The sequence below is a fragment of the Salvelinus namaycush genome, chromosome 5, assembly GCF_016432855.1.
Source record: "Salvelinus namaycush isolate Seneca chromosome 5, SaNama_1.0, whole genome shotgun sequence".
NCBI lineage: Eukaryota > Metazoa > Chordata > Actinopteri > Salmoniformes > Salmonidae > Salvelinus > Salvelinus namaycush.
The window spans coordinates 10,417,002-10,439,845 of record NC_052311.1 but is presented as its reverse complement, the minus strand read 5'-3'; the positions used below and the strand labels follow the sequence as shown (position 1 = coordinate 10,439,845).

General features: G+C 44.1%; 2 protein-coding genes across 2 annotated transcripts in view; one reads left to right on the top strand and one right to left on the bottom strand.

Moving 5' to 3' along the window:
• Positions 1-823: 823 nt before the first annotated feature.
• On the bottom strand, positions 824-6,729 carry LOC120047959 (transcriptional activator protein Pur-alpha-like). Its single transcript, XM_038993592.1, has one exon. It carries the CDS (start codon positions 6,666-6,668, stop codon positions 5,826-5,828), a length of 843 nt encoding a protein of 280 aa, XP_038849520.1. The 5' UTR covers positions 6,669-6,729; the 3' UTR covers positions 824-5,825.
• Positions 6,730-8,392: 1,663 nt separating this feature from the next.
• The window catches only part of nrg2b (neuregulin 2b), a 51,789-nt gene continuing 37,337 nt past the window's right edge, over positions 8,393-22,844 (top strand). Inside the window, exons 1-2 of the mRNA XM_038992480.1 lie at positions 8,393-8,404; positions 8,991-9,438. Coding sequence (XP_038848408.1) covers positions 8,393-8,404; positions 8,991-9,438 — 460 coding nt within the window. The remainder of the gene's footprint in view (positions 8,405-8,990; positions 9,439-22,844) is intronic.

Here is a 22,844-nt window from a genome sequence, read left to right as displayed (position 1 = left end):
CTTATTATCTATCTTGTTGCCTAGACATTTTACCTCTACCTATATGTACATATCTACCTCAATTACCTCGGACCCCAACACATCGACTCGGTACTGGTACTCTATGTATATAGTCAAGTTATCATTACTCATTGTGTATTTATTCCTTGTGTTATTATTTTTCTATTTTTTGTTGGGAATGGCTCGTAAGTAAGCATTTTACTGTTAGTCTACACCTGTTGTTTACGAAGCATGTGATTTGATTGTCTCTCAAATACATCGTAACAGTTGTTGGTTAGCTAGCTAGTGATTTTTTGTTGTTGTTGCCATATTAGCATTGACATTAAATCAGTCAAAACAAGACATGGTATTAAGAACAAGATAAAACTAGCAGAAAAGAGCCACCTACGATTCCCTACATGGCAACCTCTTGTCATTGTTGCTAGCTATCTGACCGTTCAAAGTCATAACAAAGCACGGATTCCGGCCCCATCGATGCGTGCACATTATTTCCGTGATGTCAGCCAACCCGTCTGTTCTTGTCAATACGACGTGAACAGTATCCATGCTTCAGCACCTTTGACAGCGCCAACTTTCCGCATCAACAACACGTCCTCAAAACGGCACAAATAGGCCTACTTCAGCGCAATGGACAGCACCAATGTCGCAAATCGCCATCACCTTGAAAAGTGCTTGACGACTCTTCTAGCGAACTTCAGGTTTCACCAGCAGGTAGGCCTATTGGTGCCACCACCAGTACTTCTAAATGTAAGTTATTTGGACCATTATGAATTTAAAAAAATCTGTGGAACTTTTAGTCAGACACTCTGTAAAGACACAAGAGCATGAGGAATGCCTGTTTATTGCAATTAGTCATTTTCAGACGACAAAGGCTTTTCCAACATTAAAACAACAACGTACAAAACAGCACACGTTTTGCCATCAACTAAAATTTAATAAGGTAGTGAAAGTACATAAACAAAGTAATGAAGTACAGTAAGATACAAGTTATGATGATGTCAAATGTAGGATGAGCAGATTTTTCAAAGCCAAATTAAGCACCATCGTCATGTAGTCAGGAAAGGCCATAAATCAGTAAGAACTACTCTAGAATGTATGGGGGGAAAGTTAAACATGGTACATCACAGTTTTCAGACCTTTATACCAACTAAAAAATATCAATATTGGTGTAACACTACTTTATCATGCAATTTACTTTAGTAAACCTTCTGAAACACAGACAAAATATACTTCAATAAGTAGAAGAACTTGATACATCTCTGTCCAGCAATGTCACAAAGCCTGGAAAGTAATTTATACTCTCTGAATGTGAGATCCCTATCAAAAATAATATGCCGATTTTTTTTTATTTTCTTAATATATCTAAAGTGCAAGTATTTATCCATTTTATTCAATGCTTTCTGTAAGTATAAAATACAAAAGAAAAAAACAGCAATATGCTTTTCCTGTTTATATGTTATATTTTTCTGAAACAAGGATCATCATATACACACACACACACCACAGATAAAATATTTTGAAAGGTGCAACATATCATATAGGGTTGATAAAGGGTAGTTAGACCATACGGTGACATGGGATATGTTCATTGTGCATTGACCCTCTTCCTCCCCATTGACTTTTATAGATCCTTTTCCCAATGTCTCGTCCCTGTACATAACAGTAGCCTATACAGTCTGCATACATGAAGGACTCTGCATTGGTATGTGCAAAACAGAATGTGTGCTGAGCTAGTAATGGTCAAGGTGACTGTTGGCTTCACAAACAAGATTGTGATTGGCCTTGCACATTATAGACGTTGTCTGTGAGTGATTGGTCTGAACTTGAAGGACCAGAGAAACGTCATAGCGACAATAGAACACTGAAACTAAATTTAATGGATCTTTAAACAGCTTCGTAGAATGAATGGAAGTTGAAATTGTAGTGGGAGAGATTCCAGAAGACCACACCTCTAAAGGGACTGGTAGAGGTTGTTACCATGGTCATGCAGCTGTTGTTTAGATCAAAACACACATTCCCACCATTAAGAACTAGTACAAATAAGAAGAACAAAGCACCTCTAATAGTTAATCAATTCTAAGACATCTCTCTCTAATGCAAACAGCACAAGCACCATCACCACCACCAATGTTACACTGAACTGAACTAGCCATGCTGCTGCACAGTTACAATCAACCCACTGCAGGTTTTGATTATGGAACAAAAACACCTGGCGTCCATTTTGTGCCCCATTGATTAACTGCAATGTGAGCAACATGGCGAAATCATCAGCTCTAAACCGTGGCAGTTGGTTCTGACCCAACACTGTGTTGATCCTTTAAAATAGGCAGTGTTCTAGAATCTATTACACAGAACCATGCCACTCCGGAACCAGAACGGACCCAGTAGCACCTTGTGAACTGACAAAAAAATAATCACTTTTGTTTAATTTTTATTTATTTTTTATGTGCGTTTTACAGAGCGAGGCATACAAACGTAAAACGTGAGCTGAATGAGTTAGAATTATGGCCCCATTAAATCGGATCCGCTTTAGCCGACATCCACATAGCTGATATTTTGAAGTGTCGGAGGTGGAACCGCGTTAGAGCTGTCAAATCCACAAGTGGCTCCCGGCATCATACCTAAAGCGCACATTGCTATTGGCAGCACGAAGTCGCATTAAGAGAAATCCCATGGAGTCATATTTACAAGTTCAAACACTGGAATGTGAGATGTAATCTACAGCTCAATTAAGCTGATAGAAATCCTCATTAAATGTTAAATGATTTTCAATTTGAACTTCATTATTTCTATATAGCCTACACTTTCTCGTTCTAAACTTCTAACGCGAGTGGGACGGGTGTGGCTTCATGACAATGATCTCAAGAGCAGCTGCTCACCGATTTGACAGCTACAACGCAGTTCCACTTCGGACACCGCCAAAACATCAGCTATGCGGGTGTTGGCTATGGCCAGTTAACACTTGATCTGATTGACTATAGCCTTCGTCTCTCTAGGGCTGGCCAGTAAGAGAGTTGTGAAAATGGTGTATTGAATTTCCAGGCTTAATGTCTCGCATTTAAAGCCTAAATTCAATCAAGCATTTACTGTGTAGGAATAGTATTTGGTCTTTCACAGCAGTAGTGGAGGTTTGACTGAATTCTGGCTTCAAAATGTTATTTATATGTGTAGAGCACAACTGAGTCAAATCCGCAGTTTACCTGCTATGTAAAAGATCTCTCTGAAATTCTAGGGCAGTGTTAGGCAGTGTCATGGGTTTCTCTCCAAAAGAGGAGAGAAACCCATGAAGCTTTAATGCTAGCCTAGTAAAGGGCCATTTAATAGGGGTCCTATATGGGGCCCCACATAGGGACCCATGCATCTCGAGGCCTCTTTCTTACAGTTGTAACTCTGACCGAATCCAAATGGCTGGTGGAATTATAGCAGACCTACCTACTGCTGCTCAGTCTGTCCTCAACATCACGCCAGCCGGCCTGATGGCAGTACAGTACAGTGCAGTAGGTTTAGATCACCTAAACTAATCCAAGCCACCCTGTGATGCTCTAAATCCAGCTACTGATGGTTAACCTAGCTGACTGATTGTTAATCAACGCTTAAAGAAATCCTCTATGGCATTGTTTACTGGTGGACTGAGAGCAAGGAATGCTGGGTAACTGTCAAAATGATTCTGTCTTCACCCCAGGAAGAATGGTTGGTCTCTTCATCGTCAGGGCAACCCCTTCCGTCACCACATCAATTTGTTGACATCGTGTCATTTTCATTTAACTTTTCTCCTTCTGACTTGGGATAATTTATCCCAGTAAAACTAAAAAGTTTCATGATACTACTCAATTAAATTATAAGACACTCAGAAGGGGCAGGACTGTGCTTCTAACACTGACCTGAAGATGAGGAGATCGCTTATCCCCCCTACAAATCAGAAAGCTTATGTCACTGTAGTGATTCTGTGGAAAGAGAAACAGCAGAAACGTGCCTACACTCACTGAAAAACAGTGGGTTACTGTATATGAAAGTGATGGGAAATCTCACACTAGTTTGAAACCTTTTCACTTAAATGCAGAGAAAGACTTCACATTTCTGTAACAATGCAGAATTCAGCCTCATGCTTTTCAAATATCAATCACATATATATTTGCCTTTTTTTTGTCTATACAACATACAATGCCACGATTGGCACGTACAATATTGCACACTATAAAGTAATGTCCTCACTGTCTGTCATCACCCTGTGTAGGGGGAGACTGCTGCTCTGACAACATATGGAGAGTAACGTTGAGAAATCAAATAATGCAGTGACAAATTAGACCAGCAAGCCCGGTCTAGTTTGGATTATATTGGAGCTGTAGCACCTTAGAAAGATACTGCCTTGGCCTTTTGGCCTACATCCAGAAAAACCTCACAAGGGGCTCTTAGGGCATCCATCCATCATCCGTCTCCATCTCATCCCCACTGACTGACTACTGTATACGTCCAGTTACATTTTACATGGTGCAAGAGGTGGACAGACACAACCCCACATCTCTGATGACTATCCATGCTCACATTAGAAGTCCTGCTGCTGTTGCTGTTCTAGGGGCCATTCTCTGCTCTCCTGCCTGTGGAGGGAGACAGGCTACAGAAAAGGGCCTCTCTGGTTTGGCTTGTTAGTGTTGACCAATAGCCATACAGCAAACAGTACAGAACTCACAAATGAAAACATACAGTGGTCGAGAGAGATATCATTAACATCGACCACAATGTGAAGCACGTAAACGAGTGGAGTGTATAAGGCACCAGGTTGTTCTGACGTCAGAGAGGATGCGCTCTCGCGGCTCAGCATGCATGTAGCCGCGCGCTGATGCGTCTTTTTACGCGTCTCGCGCTGCCATCACCGGTTGAGCATCTGGTTTTTGTGCCCCATCCCACCCTCCCCCCGAAAAAGAAAACTCGCCCACAGAAAACGTGGGCATTTTAGGATTTAAATACAGCTGATTCACAAAATCATAATTAGTATATCTAAGTTAGCACATTTTTTATCTAACCATTGTTCCAAATTTGAATGGACATGGTGCAAAAGGGTTGATATTCAATAGTAAAGATGCTTTTATCCCGTTTAGGCCTATATCAACTCTGCTCTCCTCATAAAAGACTCCATAATGTAGGCCTATGACATGATAGAAACGCTTTTCATAACTACATTTTCGATGAAATTAAACACTATAACTTTCCCAAATGCCTTTTAAAAAGATATTTAGGCCTACGCATATTGGCAGAAGTGTCTATTTTTTCAGTCTGCGTTGCGTTCTGCAGTACACGTTAGTAGATAGCGCTTTACTTTTTATTTCCTGCGTACCTTATATTAATAAACTACAACTGATTTCAGATATTGGTTTGGTAAAGTAATTTATCATATATATATATATATATATATATATATTTGTGCTGATGTCAAATGTTGGTTTACATGGAGATCTTCGTAATTTCCAATTTACGTTTTTTTCGTTTTGCACTTTGGAAACCTTTTCGAAATAGCTTGGACGTGTGCAAAATCGGGTTGTTTGTTAGAGCAATAAACACTCTGTTCATTGTCATTTAAATCAAGTAGGAAACAGTTCATATTTTACAGTTCAAACAAGTTATTGATAGCAGCGGCTTACTGTTAAAATGGTTGGTAAGTGGGTGACATCCAGCAATGAACGACGAGACAGTAGGCTACTGCCAGTCTGACTGTGAAGGTTGTGTGTGGGGTGGTTCCCTTGGAATTCTCTCTTTATATTTTACAGTAAAAGTCTGATTATAAAGTCGGTTGTTTGTTGTTATTTATTTCTGCTCAAGCCGGTAATCCGTCAATCATCGTCCCCGTCGTCACCATGTTGGCCCTCCGGTAGGAGTTCGGAGGCCCGTTTCTCTCTACTCCGCTCCTGGATCTTTCTCATCTCCTCGGCATATTTACAGAACGTGTTGCCGAATTTGGACCACACTTTGCACGGAACAGTGATGGAGTTCCGGTAGGTAGGCTTCACCTCGCTGACCCGCATGAACACTCCGTACTTGTTAGAACCCACGTCGAAGAAAAAGCGTTTGTTGTCAACAGTCAAGGAAGTGCCTTCGGGTAGTTCTGCCGGTTCCTCGTCCACACCGTAATCATCGATGAGTTTGGCCAAAGCGTCACGGAACTCGATAAGTCCCTGCGCTGGAAGCGCGATGGTTTGGCCTTGTGCACTTCCCAATCCGGGCCCCCGATTAACGGTCTGACGGATCCTTAGGAACCGCCCCCTCTGGTTCTCTTTCAGATCCATGTAATATTTGCGATTCTCTCGCACTAGAAATTCGCTCTTGAGGGCACGCCGGGGCTCATCCTGCACTATATCCGGGTTGCTCGGGCCCAGCTGGGCGTAATGTTCGATGAAGTCCCCGAGATAGTCACGGAACTCCACTGCCACTGACATAGAGAGAGTGAGGCGGCTCTTATTTCCCCCAGCTCCGACCTCGGCTATCTTTAGGAAGCGGCCTTTTGCATTCTGCTTCACGTCTAGGTAGAAGCGCTTATTCTGGATGTCGACTCGCTTTGACGCGAGCTCCTCGGTGTCGTGTTGCAGTCTTGCGGCGGCGCCCATCGCGCCCGGAGGCAGGGAGCCGGGGCCTGTGGCCAGCCCTCCGTGGTCACTGCCACTGTCTCTGTCCGCCATGATGCTGCCTCCTGCTTACCTTCCACCGTCTCCCTCAGCCTGCTGCAACCTCGACTGCCTGTCAACCACACCGACGATATCGCGAGAGCGCTACGCTTTAGAAAGGAAACGAAAGCAGCCTACTGTAGTTCATATTACGTGCTGTTCTGAGAGGGGGTATTCAAGAGATACACGTTTGCGTCTAGTGTCTGTGTAGCAGCTGCACATAATTCAGTAACGTTGCAACTAAATTGAAGCTCTTCACAATGTGTTATGATGCAATGCATCATTATAATGTCCCTCATTTGTATTTCCTATTAGTAATATGAAATCATAATTTTGCACAAAATTGCCTATACTATACTTCCACTGGTCATCATCTGTCATGAGAGAAACGGGTGTTTTGCCTGCATCTGTAGCATCTAGCACATTCCTCGAATGAAACACTGAGCAGAGACAGATAACAACCGAGCAGAGACAGATAATGCAAACGTGTATTTTATTGATATACATAATCTCTTCTTAATCACCCTTGCATTTAAACATAATACAGCTAGGTGGATAAAATGACATATAAAAGTCGAATTAACTGATCAAGGTGTATTTGTCTTTTCATGAGAGAATAGACTCATATGTTTGGAGTGTTGAAGGAGTGATTTGATTGAGAATAAAAATTGAGCTTCAAAAATAAAATATATTTTTATGAATAACTAAAATAATATTTAGTCTATTAAGTGAACTGTAAGATGAGGTAGAATGAGTCACATATCCTTAGTATGCTCAGAAATCCCCATATTAAAACCACTTCTCTTCCAGTGACTGATACCGACATCTTTCTGACGCTTTTTCAGCGCAAATTCTCTGACCTCTAAGCAAGGACGGCTAGCTCGCGCTCTGAACGGGCGAGTGGGGGAATCTTGAATGAATTAAGTGACTGATTGATTGGGGGGGAGAAGGAGGGAGGGATGGAACGGTAGAGGGAGGAGAATAACTTGTGAGCCACCACTGTGAAGCTGTGTATGCTGTGTATGACCAAGCTTTCGTCACACTGTTAAGGGTTTGAGAAGAGAACAACATATTTTAAAGGCATCCACCTATCCTGTACAAAGATAACGAGTATCCTTTTGGCACATGTGGCTTCCGTATTACTTCGATGCTGGTTGGCCTAATCGATATTCTCACATGTGGCCACACGCTGAGCCACTCGGCCACCACCACACACATGATTAATTTTCTCTCGGTGCAGAAATCTCCTGCCCTGCATGAACATGCCCGCAGAACCCAGTGCCTTTCTAATAGGTGAAGCCGTTGTTGGGCATCGTTCCGTGAGGGTTACCTGTTTGGCGCTAGCTGCATCGTAACCAGTGGTTTGGTCATTTGACAGAAAGAGAGGTCTCCAATTTACAGGTTGTCGTGCTATAGGCTACTACTGGAACCATTGAGACATTTTCGCAGCGTTAGTCATCGCACTAGCCGCAGTGTAGCCTTGTCTCTGAATAGCCAGCCCTGTAGTTCAGTACGCACTCTTCTAAGTGTTGGGTTTGGTTGATCCCATCATTTTAAACCGAACCGCAACCGAACCATATGCTGCTGCTATAATGGTCGTCCATGGTTCTGACTTCGGGCGGTTTCTCTGACCTGTTGTCAGTGGTCTGAGGGGTGTTGGGCCAGTGTGTTGGGCGCGCGGCTCCGGTCATTAGTGTTTGCGCAGGAAGTGGCAGCCGACGCCAGTGGCGGAGCAGGTGATGTTTGCTCACGTAAGCCGTTCGCGTTTGAGGGGTGCAAGGGACGCGGCTGGAGGGATTGCGCTGTTGCATCGCCTAACTGGATAACCAGATAACCGCTGTCTTCTGTAGTCTCCGTTTTACCGAAAAGGAATTCGATTTTTCTACACTTCTGAAGGTGGATCAAGAAGCCCGACCTTGTGTGTGTCTGTCTGTGTATTTATGCTTTTTTTTCTGTGTGCGGAATCTAACAATCATTTTCTGTTATAGAAAGGCAATGCGCCCACCCATGCGATGACATTTGTTGGAGAGAGAGGATAGACTGTAGAGGCTTCATGCAGAACCTCTGGTTTCGAGTAGAGGGTAATTTACGAGTCTTGGTTTGCGTTTCAGTAGAAAAAAATTGTGTTGAAGGAGAATGCAGCAACCACATTTTTAACCATGCAGAACCGGGCTGTTTCCGCTTCTTAGGCTGGTGTGTCCCCATCTGAAAGTTTATGGGGAAAGCGGCAGACACAGATGGCATGGACACTTATACAAGGTCTGCCGCTCTGCCCTGCTATCGGAGCCTATTCGCAGTCTCCCACTTCAACCCCGCTCCGTCATCCGCGCCCCTTAGCCGCCCCAGCACTGCAGCAACCGAGCCACGGCCGACGGCATGAGGCTTGATCCGGTGCATTTCTCCATGCTGGTCATCGGGGTCTCCTTTGCCTGTTACGCCCCGAGTCTCAATTCCCTCCAGGACCAGGCGTATCGATCTGCCGTGGTCATCGAGGGCGAGGTGCGCTCCTCACCGGAAAACGTCTCTCGGGAGCCTTACAGTGTAAATGTCAAAGTGCTGGACGTGTGGCCCGTGAACAGCGGCGGGCTCGAGCGGGAGCAGCTCGTGACTGTCGGAGACTTCAGTTCCGAGGCCCCGTGCACCACTGTGGAGGAGAACCACAGATATATATTTTTCATGGACCCAACAGGCGAGCCTTTAGTATTCAAGGCATCGTTTGCTCCGCTGGATGCCAGCGGAACGGACCTGAAGAAGGATGTGGAGAGCGTGTTGTGTGAGGACTGCGGTAAGTTTAGCTTTTATTGGACGCTTTAGGGCCGCACGCTAATGCCCCGGTGATATAAGGAGTCTCCGGCCTCCTTGTGGGTGCTTATAGGTGATGATTGACACGGTTCAATTCTCCATGTCCTGGTGACACAACCAAGACGGTGCATTTTTTCGAGCACATCAGACCATGCATGGATGTGTGAGACAGATGTCCTAGAGACTGTAGTACATTAGGATATAGGTAAGAGTGATGTAGAATAGGCTATACTTGGTGACGAGTGAGACGATTATCATGTATAAAGCACTTTGATTTGAAATGGACAATCCATCCATATGAAAATGATATACCATCCATAGTGTGCATGTTGATAAGATATTGGCCTGCTTGGCTATGTGGAGTCAAAAGATGGAGCATAGATGCTGTACAAAAGCCTCATTGTGTGTGTGTGTGTGTGTGTGTGTGTGTGTGTGTGTGTGTGTGTGTGTGTGTGTGTGTGTGTGTGTGTGTGTGTGTGTGTGTGTGTGTGTGTGTGTGTGTGTGTGTGTGTGTGTGTGTGTGTGTGTGTGTGAAATATTCCATGTCTGAGAATGGGGTGACAAGGTATTAGAGAGAGAGAGAGAGAGAGAGAGAGAGTGAGATAAAGAGAGAGTGAGAGAAAGCGAGAGAGAGAATATGGAGTGAATCTGACAGAATATGACACCGTTTAATTTCAAATAGCCATCAGTATTAATTCAGATGACAGTAGCTCTCAAACAGCATGGAGACTGACACCATGTGACAGGAAATAGGGGGACCAACCAGCTAGTCCTAACCGGTCGGTGCTGTTAGATCAGGTGGTGGATATTTGGTCCCTTAGGGCCCTTCACTAAAGATCAGAGGCATGACAATGTTTCAGCACCGTGGACAGCTCATATTCTCTGACCTCTGAATAGCATCCATCCATTCTCAGTCTGTTTTATTTGTTGTCGTGCATGATAAGAGTAAGACAGTGGCCTATTGCCTCTTTAAACCATCAGTTACATTATCTGCTATTCTCTGTGACAAATTCTCTGGATGTGTCCAAATATTCTGGAGAACTGAAGCTTTCTTTGCTCAGCTCATCACCTTTGGCATGATGAAACAACACCGGTATGATCAGGGCCCATATGTATCAAGCATCTTAGAGTAGGAGTGCTGATTTAAGATCAGTTTAATCTTTTATATCACGATTAATAAGATTCCATGTACAGGAAATACCTGATCCTAGATCAGCACTCCTTTTCTGAGATGCTTGACACATGCCGCCCCTGGTCTCTAGCCAAGGCTAACATTAAGATCTTCCTGACAACATTTCAGCACCATGGACAGTGTATAGTGTGCCTAACCTCTGAGTAGAATCCATGATGAGAAAATAAACAATCTTTCCTCAACTCGTTCTCATTGCCCCCATGACCACTAATCTGAAAGGCCTTGATAGGTGAAAGTGATGCAGGTGAAACCTATCCACCATTTTCACCTATCAGTGCTCATAATAGAGAGAAGACAACATGATGCTTGGAGTGTTTGTCTCTGTCAGCTGTGTGTTTCTGTATGGTTGCACCATTCCCTGTCTGCAGCTAAAGTGCTATACTTGTTATTTGGTTTAGTGTCAACTCTGCTTGCTGAGAGAGGGATGACAGTATTGTAGGTAATCTGCTACTCAGATGCTGCCATCAAAGACCACAATTCCATGACTCAACAGTGACACAGACAGACTCGACTCACCACTGGAACCTCATCTATGCAAAGTCCCAGATGTACAGAGAGTCAGGCTCCAGTGCTCTGACTATCTACACAAGTCTCTCTCTCTCTCTGTCCCTATAGAGCAGCGTTATATCTCAGCTACGGCCTCACATATACCACAGAACTGCTGCTCTGCTGCAAATGCATCAGCATGCTGTCTTTAGCAGAGACTTCTGGGGCTTGTATAAATTATGCACACTGACTGAGGTTTGAGTGTAAGTGTGTCCTTCTGTAAGCAGGATGTATATGTAACACGTAGGAACGCGGGATATGAACCTGGGTCTCCCACAAGAGCAACCAACGTCTTAGACCATTAGACCAAGAGGATATTCCCTCTTGGGTCCGAGGGCTGACACTGGTTTTGAAGATCGCAGGAGGGGCTACCTAGTCACGTGACCATGACCAACTCACGTCTGCTACATACAGACCAGTGTTACTGTCATTTGTGGTCTAGAAACATCAAACTGTTCTGCTGTTCCTTGATTACAGTTACTGTGCGTGTGCACATGCTTGGGCACGTGTGTGTGTGTGTGTGTGTGTCTAGATGCCTAGAGGTCATCTGAGGTCTGCGTTGAGGATGTGCATGTATGTGGTATAATCACTTCTAAGACCTGGCTATTAGAATCCTATCAGGATTGGTGTGAACATGGTTCTCCCATCAGCCACCTGCTACCGCTACAGATGTGTGTTGTATCAGACACATTCAGGTAAGCTGTACAAGCACTGCTCCTGCTTTGAGTGTGTGTGTGTGTGGGGGGGGGGGGGGGGGGGGGTGTGTGCGTGTGCGTGTGTGTGTGTGTGTGTGTGTGTGTGTGTGTGTGTGTGTGTGTGTGTGTGTGTGTGTGTGTGTGTGTGTGTGTGGACATCATTCCAGACCTCCCAGTGCGTTTGCGAATAATGTAACAGCACTCATCCTTTCCTGTCTCTCAGTGCAAACTGAACCAAGTCACAAGGCTTTTTAGAAGGACCATGAGAAGAGCAGATGATTGTATTTGTAAAGGCAATGTACCTTCGTGTCCCCCTCCTCAGCCATGCATCCATCCATCCCATGCTCAAGGATGGTTGCCACACCCCTTTCTGTCTCTGTTTCTCTGTGTTTCTCTGTCTCTCGCTCTCTCTCTCCGAGGAAGTATGGGAGATTATCTTTCTCTGTTTCTCTCTCTATCTCTCTTTCTCTTTTAGAATCTCTACCTCTTCACAGAAGATGTATGGAATCAATGCCTCAATCCTCTAATCAGTAGAAAACTGTCTGTTATGCAGGTTTAGAAGATTTAGAACCCCGCAGTGAGAAGTGTGTCTCTGAAATGAGGGGATAGATAAATATGAAAGAGAGGGGGAGAGGTGATCGAGGGGGATGGAGGGAGCAATGAGTGAGAGGTGACAGAGAGAAAGTGAGGTGTGGAGGTTAGAGAGCAAGAGAGAGTGTAAGAGAGAGAGAGAGGTAGATAGATGGAAGGAGGAGAGGTAGTCGGGGAGGGAGAGGTGGTAGCATGGCTTGCACACGACTCAGAACCCTGTCAGGAGGGGGGAAAGAGGGAGCGAGAGGGGTAGAGAAGGGAGAGGAGGGAGAGAATAGCTTTTCCCCACCGCTCTGCCCGCAAGCGCTTCATCAACTATTAATCACTAACTCTGCTCATCCTCTCTCGCTTTTCCTCTCTCTTTCGCTCTCTCCCTCTCTCTTCTTCCATATCCCCCTGTTTCTACCTATCTTCCCCTCTCTCTTTTACACACATCCTCTATTCCTTCCTCTCTCTCACACACATACTATCAATCTCTTTCTCTCTCTATTTCTGTCTAACCCTCTCTCACCTCTCCCTACCTCCCCAATACCCGACAAAATCTGTCTCCTTCTCTCTTCCTCCACTTTCCGTTCCCTCAATCCCACACTCCCTGTTCTCCTTTCTCACACAACAGGCTTTCCATATTAGGAGGACAGTGAGTGAATCTTGTACAGTAGCTTATCCTCGGGACTGTAACCAGGGTTTGAGTTGTAATGAGGTCCGGAAGATCATTTACTGCATTTCTATACAAGAAAAAAACAGCAAAATCAAGCAAAAATGACCCCAGACATGATCAACTTGGCTGCTGTAGGTTCATTCACCTTAGTCCATCTACAAACACATAGCCTATTAGCTTTATAATGTTATACCCCTGAAAGGAGGGAAATATGAGAAATGATTCACACTGACATGTAGCATCAGCGACGTAACCAAAACGTGGGACATTTTTAGAACTATATTGTTTGCATGTTGATAAGATTTGAATGTACACCTATAGGGAAGATAGGCCATGTGGAGATGTTCATATTGAAACATATCTTCTTTAAGTTCCTCACTTGTCTGTTAAGATTAGTCAACATTTTCTAAGTTTGGGAACAACTGTACTAAGCTCTCTCTCTGCTTGTTTCCTCTCTCTCTATGTGTCCTCCTCTTCCTCGGCTTGTTTCCTCTCTCTCTATGTGTCCTCCTCTTCCTCTGCTTGTTTCCTCTCTCTCTATGTGTCCTCCTCTTCCTCTGCTTGTTTCCTCTCTCTCTATGTGTCCTCCTCTTCCTCTGCTTGTTTCCTCTCTCTCTATGTGTCCTCTTCCTCTGCTTCCTCTGCTTGTTTCCTCTCTCTCTATGTGTCCTCCTCTTCCTCTGCTTCCTCTGCTTGTTTCCTCTCTCTCTATGTGTCCTCCTCTTCCTCTGCTTCCTCTGCTTGTTTCCTCTCTCTCTATGTGTCCTCCTCTTCCTCTGCTTGTTTCCTCTCTCTCTATGTGTCCTCCTCTTCCTCTGCTTCCTCTGCTTCCTCTTGCATGCACTACAGCAAGCCTCAGCCTCGCCACTGAGCACCACATCACTAGCCTACTCAGTAGCCTACTCTCTGTAAAGCACAGTTATTGTGAGAACTTAGAAGCATATTTTTAGCTCCTGCTGAGTTTGGCTCTGTTTAACGTTAGCATCTTACTTCATCTTTCTAGCTGGCTAAGTAATACTAACCAGAGACCTTCAACGTTACTGAAATATACGTTTCTGCCGGCATCGAGACACCTGACTGACTGACATAGCCTATCTATAAGCGACTATTTACCAGTTGTGCACTCATTCTCCGAAAGTCATTTTTTGTTTGTTTGGGGGTTGTCTGTAGACATGGCAGGAGTCGCGGGTCAGTTTTAAAGTGGAACTGACAGCATTTTAGCAACAGGAAATCACATAAAAAGACACCCCCAGGAAAAATCTGACATTTAAAAAAAAAAATCTGACAAAGGAGCATTTAGATACTGTCATTTTCACGTTTTTATAAATTCGTAGAATGTTTGGGTTTTACGTATAGGAAGGAATTTGTCAAAATTCTATAGCAATGTAGAGTGGGAAAGTGGTCGTGCGTTTGTACAATTAATAGAGACTGCAGTAAATAAAACCAAATAAAAACATACAGTACCAGTCAAAAGTTTGGACACACCTACTCATTCCAGGGTCTTTCTTTATTTTTACTATTTTCTACATTGTAGAATAATAGTGAAGACATCAAAACTATGAAATAACACATATGGAATCATGTAGTAACCAAAAAAGTGTTAAACAAATCAAAATGTATTTTATATTTGTCACGGATCCCTCCGGAACTTTCATTGCGCACACCTGTCCCCTATTCCCACTGATTGTATTTGTATATATGTGCCCTTTGGTTTCCATTGGGGGGTCGATTATTTTCACAATGTCCGTTGGTGCGTGTGAGTACCTGTGCTGTGTGTTTTGGGCTTTCATGCCCTTGTGGATTGCGTAGATGATTACGGGTCTCGTCCCGTGTGTTAATCATCGTGTGCATGTGTTACTTATTCAGTGTACTCCTCGCTCTTTTGTTTGGGTTTCAACCCTGTGTTTTTGTTACGTGTTTGTTTGGTCTTCGTCCCCGTGGCTTTGCACGGCACGCCGTAATTTGGGATGAATAAAAAACCCTATTACACATTACTGCGCCTGTCTCCCGAATCTCTTCATACCATCGTGGCAATATTTGAGATTCTTGAAAGTAGCCACCATTTGCCTTGATGACAGATTTGCACAGTCTTGGCATTCTCTCAACCAGCTTCATGAGGTAGTACCCTGGAATGTACTTCCATTAACAGGTGTGCCATGTTAAAAGTTAATTTGCAGAAATTCTTTCCTTCTTAATGCATTTGAGCCAATCAGTTGTGTTGTGACAAAGTAGTGTGGGTATACGGAAGATAGCCCTATTTGGTAAAATACCAAGACCATCCATATTATGGCAAGAACAGCTCAAACAAGAAAAGATAAATCACAGTCCATCATTACTTTAAGAAATGAAGGTCAGTGAATCCGGAAAATGTCAAGAACTTTGAAAGTTTCTTCAAGTGCAGTTGCAAAAACCATCAAGCTCTATGATGAAACTTGCTCTCATGAGGACCGCCACAGGAATGGGAGACCCAGAATTACCTCTGCTGCAGAGGATAAATTCTTTAGAATAACTGCACCTCAGATTGCAGCCCAAATATGTAACAGACACATCTCAACATCAACTGTTCAGAGGTTGAATTGCTGCAAAGAAACCACTACTAAAGGACACCATTAAGAACTAGAAGCTGTCGGAACTAGAAGCACAAGCATTTCATTACACTCGCATTAACATCTGCTAACCATGTGTATGTGACAAATAACATTTGATTTGATTTGAGAAGAGACTTGCTTGGGCCAAGAAACACGAGCAATGGACATTAGACCGGTGGAAATCTGTCTTTTAGTCTGATGAGTCCAAATTTGAGATTTCTGGTTCCAACCTTTGTGAGACGCTAGGTGAACGGATTATCTCTGCATGTGTGGTTCCACCGTGAAGCATGGAGCAGAAGGTGTGATGGTGTGGTGGTGCTTTGCTGGTGACACTGTCAGTGATTTGTTTATAATTCAAGGCACACTTAACCAGCAAGGCTACCACAGCATTCTGCAGTGATACACCATCCCATCTGGTTTGTGTTTTTCAACAGGACAATGACCAAAAACACACCTCTAGGCTGTGTAAGGGCTATTTGACCAAGAAGGAGAGTGATGGAGTGCTGCATCAGATGACCTGGCCTCCACAATCACCTGACCTCAACCCAATTGAGATGGTTTGGGATAAGTTGGACCACAGAGTGAAGGAAAAGCAGCCAACTCATGCTCAGCATATGTGGGAACTCCTTCAAGACTGTTGGAAAAGCATTCCAGGTGAAGCTGGTTAAGAGAATGCCAAGAGTGTGCAAAGCAGTCATCAAGGCAAAATGTGGCTACTTTGAAGAATCTAAAATCTAAAATATATTTTGATTTGTTTAACCCTTTTTTGGTTACTACATGATCCCATATGTGTTATTTCTATATCTGGTCCAAGACTGGAGTCTACACAGACCTAATGCGCTATAGCCAATCAGAGCTACAGTAGGCCTTTATACAAACAAGCCATTTGCCACACGAGCCTGCCATCATTCACTTTGAACTGGACTGTGTGTTTACAGGCAGTTACAACAGCACGAATTTAGATCATTAGAACCCATTCGCCAAAAGCCACAAAATACACCTGAATGGATTTCTGCTAATATGTAAAGAACACGGGGTCTTCTTACATTTGAGAACTTTACAGTCCTATTGATCAAACAACCATGGAAATGTAGGCTCTCTATTCCTTAGTATGCATATAAACAACAACAAGATCAACAACTAATGCTAGCCAGAGCAAGATGAACTAAAATCTAACGAAGGAACATTAGATATACCCCCTCAAACTGTTTCAGCTAGTTAGCCGTCAACATTGATGGGGAATTGTATCTGACTAGTCCTTCTGCAGCTTGCCTGCCGATACATGCTTGTCCCAACCAAGCACACAAGCTAACTGGCTAAAGTTGGCTAGCTTGCTAGCTAGCTACTTCCAGATACAAATTAAAGAACACCTCACTCTGAACATTTTACTCGCCGTAGCAGAGCTGGTTAGGCTGTTTATATGAGAGTGAATGTGCGAATGCAAGAGATATGCTAACTGGATAAAAGTTGTTCAAGTTCTTGCTAGCTAACCAAATGACACCTGCATCTTTCGCTGTGTATAGCCACCGAAAAACTATATGAGGGGAAAAAATCAGTCCCTCACCCACTCCTCCAATGGCATGAAATTACATCCTCCTAGCAGCTAGCTATCTAGCTAACGTTAGGCTCCGTGTTTTTATGCTAGCCTATTAGCCACGTTATAACTGACTTGTAATCATTGCCCTTGCTAGTCTGATTGTATTGATATTCCCAGCCTTAGTTACGTTCGTCCGTTTTTGTCCAGAATATTGAGTCTTTGAAACTGAAACAGTGCATCCTGAATGGAGGCAGCAAACAATGTACCAGGCCAGCTGTGATTTACAACCTGATAGCAATAGTTTTTGGTCTACCAAGAAATGTATTGGTGAATTATATTAATCATGTATTGAACTGCATCCATCTATTCTGTCAACAATGCCTTAGTGTACGTGATGGAACATTGAGTCAAATACAACCTATTTTTAAAACCTCTTAGAAAGTTTGTAGTTAAAACGCTGTCAGTTCCACTTTGAAAGCCGACTGCGAGCTGAGGTAGTTCGTTTCATGTCTCAGGCCCTCGGACTGCGACGCGAGAGTGCGGTGTTAACCGTTTGAGAGAGTGGTGAATGTGCTTCTAAAAAGGCAAATCCAGGAGATGCAGGATAACATATAGTGCATTAGGAAAGTATTCAGACCCCTTGACTTTTTCCACATTTTGTTACGTTACTGCCTTATTCTAAATTTTTAAAATAATAATGTTTTCCATAAGTCTACACACAATACCCCATAATGACAAAGCGAAAACAGGTTTTAAGAAATGTTTGCAAATTTATTAAAAATAAAAAACAGAAATACCTTATTTACATAAGTATTCAGACCCTTTGCTATGAGACTCGAAATTGAGCCCAGGTGCATCCCGTTTCCATTGATCATCCTTGAGATGTTTCAACAACTTGATTGGATTCCACCTGTGGTAAATTCAATTGATTGGACATATTAGAAAAGGCACACACCTGTCTATATAAGGTCCCACAGTTGACAGTGCATGTCAGAGCAAAAATCAAGCCATGAGGTCGAAGGAATTGTCCGTAGAGCTCTGAGACAGAATTGTGTCGAGGCACAGATCTGGGGAAGGGTACCAAAACATTTCTGCAGCATTGAAGGTCCCCAAGAACACAGGAAGTTTGGAACCACCAAGACTCTTCCTAGAGGTGGCAGCCTGGCCAAACTGAGCAATCGGGGGAGAAAGGCCTTGGTCAGAGTGGTGACCAAGAACCCGATGGTCACTCTGACAGAGCTCCAGAGTTCCTCTGTGGAGATGGGAAAACCTTCCAGAAGGACAACTATCTCTGCAGCACTCCACCATTCAGGCCTTTATGGTAGAGTGGCCAGACAGAAGCCACCCCTTAGTAAAAGGCACATGACAGCCCGCTTGGAGTTTGCCAAAAGGCCCCTACAGGACTCTCAGACCATGAGGAACAAGATTATCTGGTCTGATGAAGCCAATATTGAACTCTTTGACCTGAACGCCAAGCATCACGTCTGGAGGGAATCTGGCACCAACTCTACGGTGAGCATGGTGGTGGCAGCATCATGCTGTGGGATGTTTTTCAGGGGCAGGGACTGGGAGACTAGTCAGGATTGGGGTAAAGATGAACGGAGCAAAGTACAGAGAGATCCTTGATGAAAACCTGCTCCAGAGCACTCAGGACCTCAGACTGGGGCGAAGGTTCACCTTCCAACAGGATAATGACCCTAAGCACACAGCCAAGACAATGCAGGAGTGGCTTCGGGACAAGTCTCTGAATGTCCTTGAGTGACCCAGCCAGAGCCCGGACTTGAACCTGATTGAACATCTCTGGAGAGACCTGAAAATAGCTGTGCAGCGACGCTCCCCATCCAACCTGACAGAGTTTGAGAGGATCTGCAGAGAAGAATGGGTGAAACTCCCCAAATACAGGTGTGCCAAGCTTGTAGCGTCATACCCAAGAAGACTCGAGGCTGTAATCGCCCCCAAAGGTTCTTCAATAAAGTACTAAGTGAAGGGTCTAAATACTTATGTAAATGTGATATTTCAGTTTTAAATTTTTTATACATTTCCAAGCATTTCAAAAGTCCTGTTTTTACTTTGTCGTTATGGGGTATTGTGTGTAGATTAATGAGGGGAGAAAAACTATTTCATGAATTTTAGAAAAAGGCTGTAACGTAACAAAAATGAATGTGGAAAAAGTCAAGGGGTCTGAATACTTTCCCTATGCATTGTAAGGAACAAACCACTGTTCATGATTCCACTCGTTCCCAAAGAGGCAGGTATGAATAGAACCGAGTCAGATAAAGAATATAAGCATTCTGAGCTTTGATCAACACTGGGAGTAATATTTAAATGTTGACCCGTAATACAAAATATATATTTTTATTATTATTAGGACCTCGGTGTCCTCACATGTAATTATAGCCATGCTTATCCTTGTAGGCTTGGAGTGTGTGTGTGTGTGTGTGTGATCCCCCTGACATGTGCTCCTCAATAGTCTTGCATACTGCTCTCCCCAGGCTACAGTGAGCTTAGAGATTTGATTAGGTCTACATGTAAACAGGAGATACTGTTCAGGTTCAAATGTACGTCTAAAAGCAATGCAATCGATATATGAGACAGGGAGAGATTGACATGCACTCTGGTGTCAAAGAGACAGAGACAGAGAGAAAAGGAGAGAGCGAGAGATAGAACATGTCATGGAGGGACTCTGGGACACATCCCACTGGGCATAGATGTCAGTTCAACATCTAGTTTTGATTTGATTGAGTGATCAAATAACATGAATTCAAACTGAAATCAACAACAAATGTCACCATCTCGTTAGATTTAGGTTAAAAGTTGGGTGAAAAAAAGACAAAATGCCCTTACGTTTGGGTTAAAATTATGTGGATACAACATTGATTCAACCAGCGGGATTCTTCATGACATGAATCTTTCTCTCACACACACACCCTCATTCACACTCAGTTACAGGCTTTCATCCACTCAGGTTTGCTCCTGTCTGTACAGAGGTTAGTTATTTTATGTGCTCCAGATCTACAGGCCTATTCTGCCAGTGTATCATTCAAGAGCAGGACTGCAAATGCGCATCTCTCTCTCCTTCTCTTGCCTCCCTCCCTCCCTCTCCCTCTGCCTCTCTCTTTCCCTCTGCCTCTCTCTTTCCCTCTGCCTCTCTCTCTCCCTCTGCCTCTCTGCCTCTCTCTCTCTCATTCTCCCTCTGCCTCTCCGTCTCTCTCTCCTTCTCTCTCTCCCTCTGCCTCTCTCTCTCCCTCTGCCTCTCTCTCTCCCTCTCTCTCTCTCTTCTCTCTGCCTCTCTCTCTCCCTCTCTCTCTCCTTCTCTCTCCCTCGCTCTCCCTCTGCCTCTCTCTCTCCATTTCTCCCTCCCTCTGCCTCTCTCACTCCCTCTGCCTCTCTCTCTCCCTCTGCCTCTCTCTCTCCCTCTCTTGCTCCCTCTCCCTCTCTGGTTTCCATGGTGACAGCTTTGCACTGCAGAAATCACACCGATCTGAGACTGAGATAGAAGTGCTTCTCTCTTTCATACATGAACACACACACACACAGACACACACACACACACACACACACACACACACACACACACACACACACACACACACACACACACACACACACAGATACATATGCAGAACGCAACACTCACATATGTTCACACATTCACACAAACAATCACACAGCACTGACATTCTGTTTCCCACAGGACATGTGGATTTGATGAATGTACTGTGGTATCGCCTTCACACCCCGGTCTATAGATCCCCTCCCTCCATATGTCCATGTGCTGTGTTCCTCACCATGAGTTGGCTTGGCGCTGTGACACACACTCTCCTGTTAACAGCTCTAATTGATTTGGCTTTCATATCACTCTCTGTTATTGAATCAAGCTTAGCAAAAAATCAGATCAATTCTGTTGATGCCTTTCTCTGAAGGCACAGAAGCAGAGGGGGAGAGGAGATGGGGCGGAGTGAAGTGAGGAGAGGGGAGGCAGTGTTAGCGTCAGCTGACCTTGAGAGAAGGACCCCTTGATGAAAGCCTGTGAGTGCTGGTCACGTCTGATTGGCCAGTGGAGTACTGACCATGCGCGATTGGTCCAACTGTGTTCTATTCAGGCTGGGCACTGCCCCAGTGTTCTAACAGCGGAATCCTCAGATCACTCAGTGATACAGAAGGCTAGGCTCAGCAAGTTCAGCATCACACACACACAAACACGCACATACACACACACACACACACACACACACACACACACACACACACACACACACACACACACACACACACACACACACACACACACACACACACACACACACACACACATACACACAGGTCTGGAAAATCAAGATGCATTTGTAATATGCTAGAAGTGTTAAACTTGTTGTGGCTTGCTCAGTGTCTGTGGTGTGTGTATTATGTATGGTGTCAGTGCCAGGTGTGTACGTGTGCATGTGTGTACAGTGTGTGTATGTAATATTGCCCAGATGTCTTTGATTCATTGTCAGAGAGAAGGGGAGAGGACAGTATATGGGGAGAGAGATGTTCAGTTTAAGGAGAGACTGTATTATATAGAGAGGGGATCATTATCAAATCCAATCAACTCAAACTTTATTTGTCACATGCACCAAATACAACAAGTGTAGACCTTACCGTGAAATGCTTACTAACACGCCCTTAACCAACAGTGCAGTTCAAGAAGATATTACAAAGGAGACTAAAATAAAAAAGTAATAATGAAAAAGTAACACAATAAGAATAACAATAATGAGGTTCAATACATGGGACACCGGTACCGAATCAGTGTGCGGAGGTACAGGTTAGTTGAGGTAATTTGTACATGTAGGTGAGGGTGAAGTGACTATGCATAGATAATAAACAGCGAGTAGCAGCAGTGTACAAAAGGGAGGGGGGGTCAATGTAAATTGTTCGGTTACGATTTTATTAATTGTTCAGCAGTCTTATGGCTTGGGGTTAGAAGCTGTTGAGGAGCCTCTTGGTCCTAGACTTGGCGCTCCGGTACCGCTTTCCGTGTGGTAGCAGAGAAAACAGTCTAGAACTTGGGTGACTGGAGTCTCTGACAATTTCATGGGCTTTCCTCTGACACCGCCTGTTATATAGGTCCTGGATGGCAGGAAGCTTGGCCCCAGTGATGTACTGGGCCATTCGTACTACCCTCTGTTGCTCCTTATGGTCAGATGTTGAGCAGTTGCCATACCAGGTGGTGATGCAACCGGTCAGGATGCTCTCGATGGTGCAGCTGTAGAACCTTTTGAGGATCTGGGGACCCATGCCAAATCTTTTCAGTCTCCTGAGGGGGAAAAGGCATTGTCGTGCCCTCTTCACGACTGTCTTGGTGTGTTTGGGCCATGATAGTTTGTTGGTGATGTGGACACCAAGGAACTTGAAACTCTCGACCCGCTCCACTACAGCCCCGTTGACGTTAATGGGGGCCTGTTCGGACCCACTCCAATTCACATACCCCGCCTTTTCCTGTAGTCCACGATCAGCTCCTTAGTCTTGCTCACATTGAGGGAAAGGTTGTTGTCTTGGCACCACACTGCCAGTTCTCTGACCTCCTACTTATAGGCTGT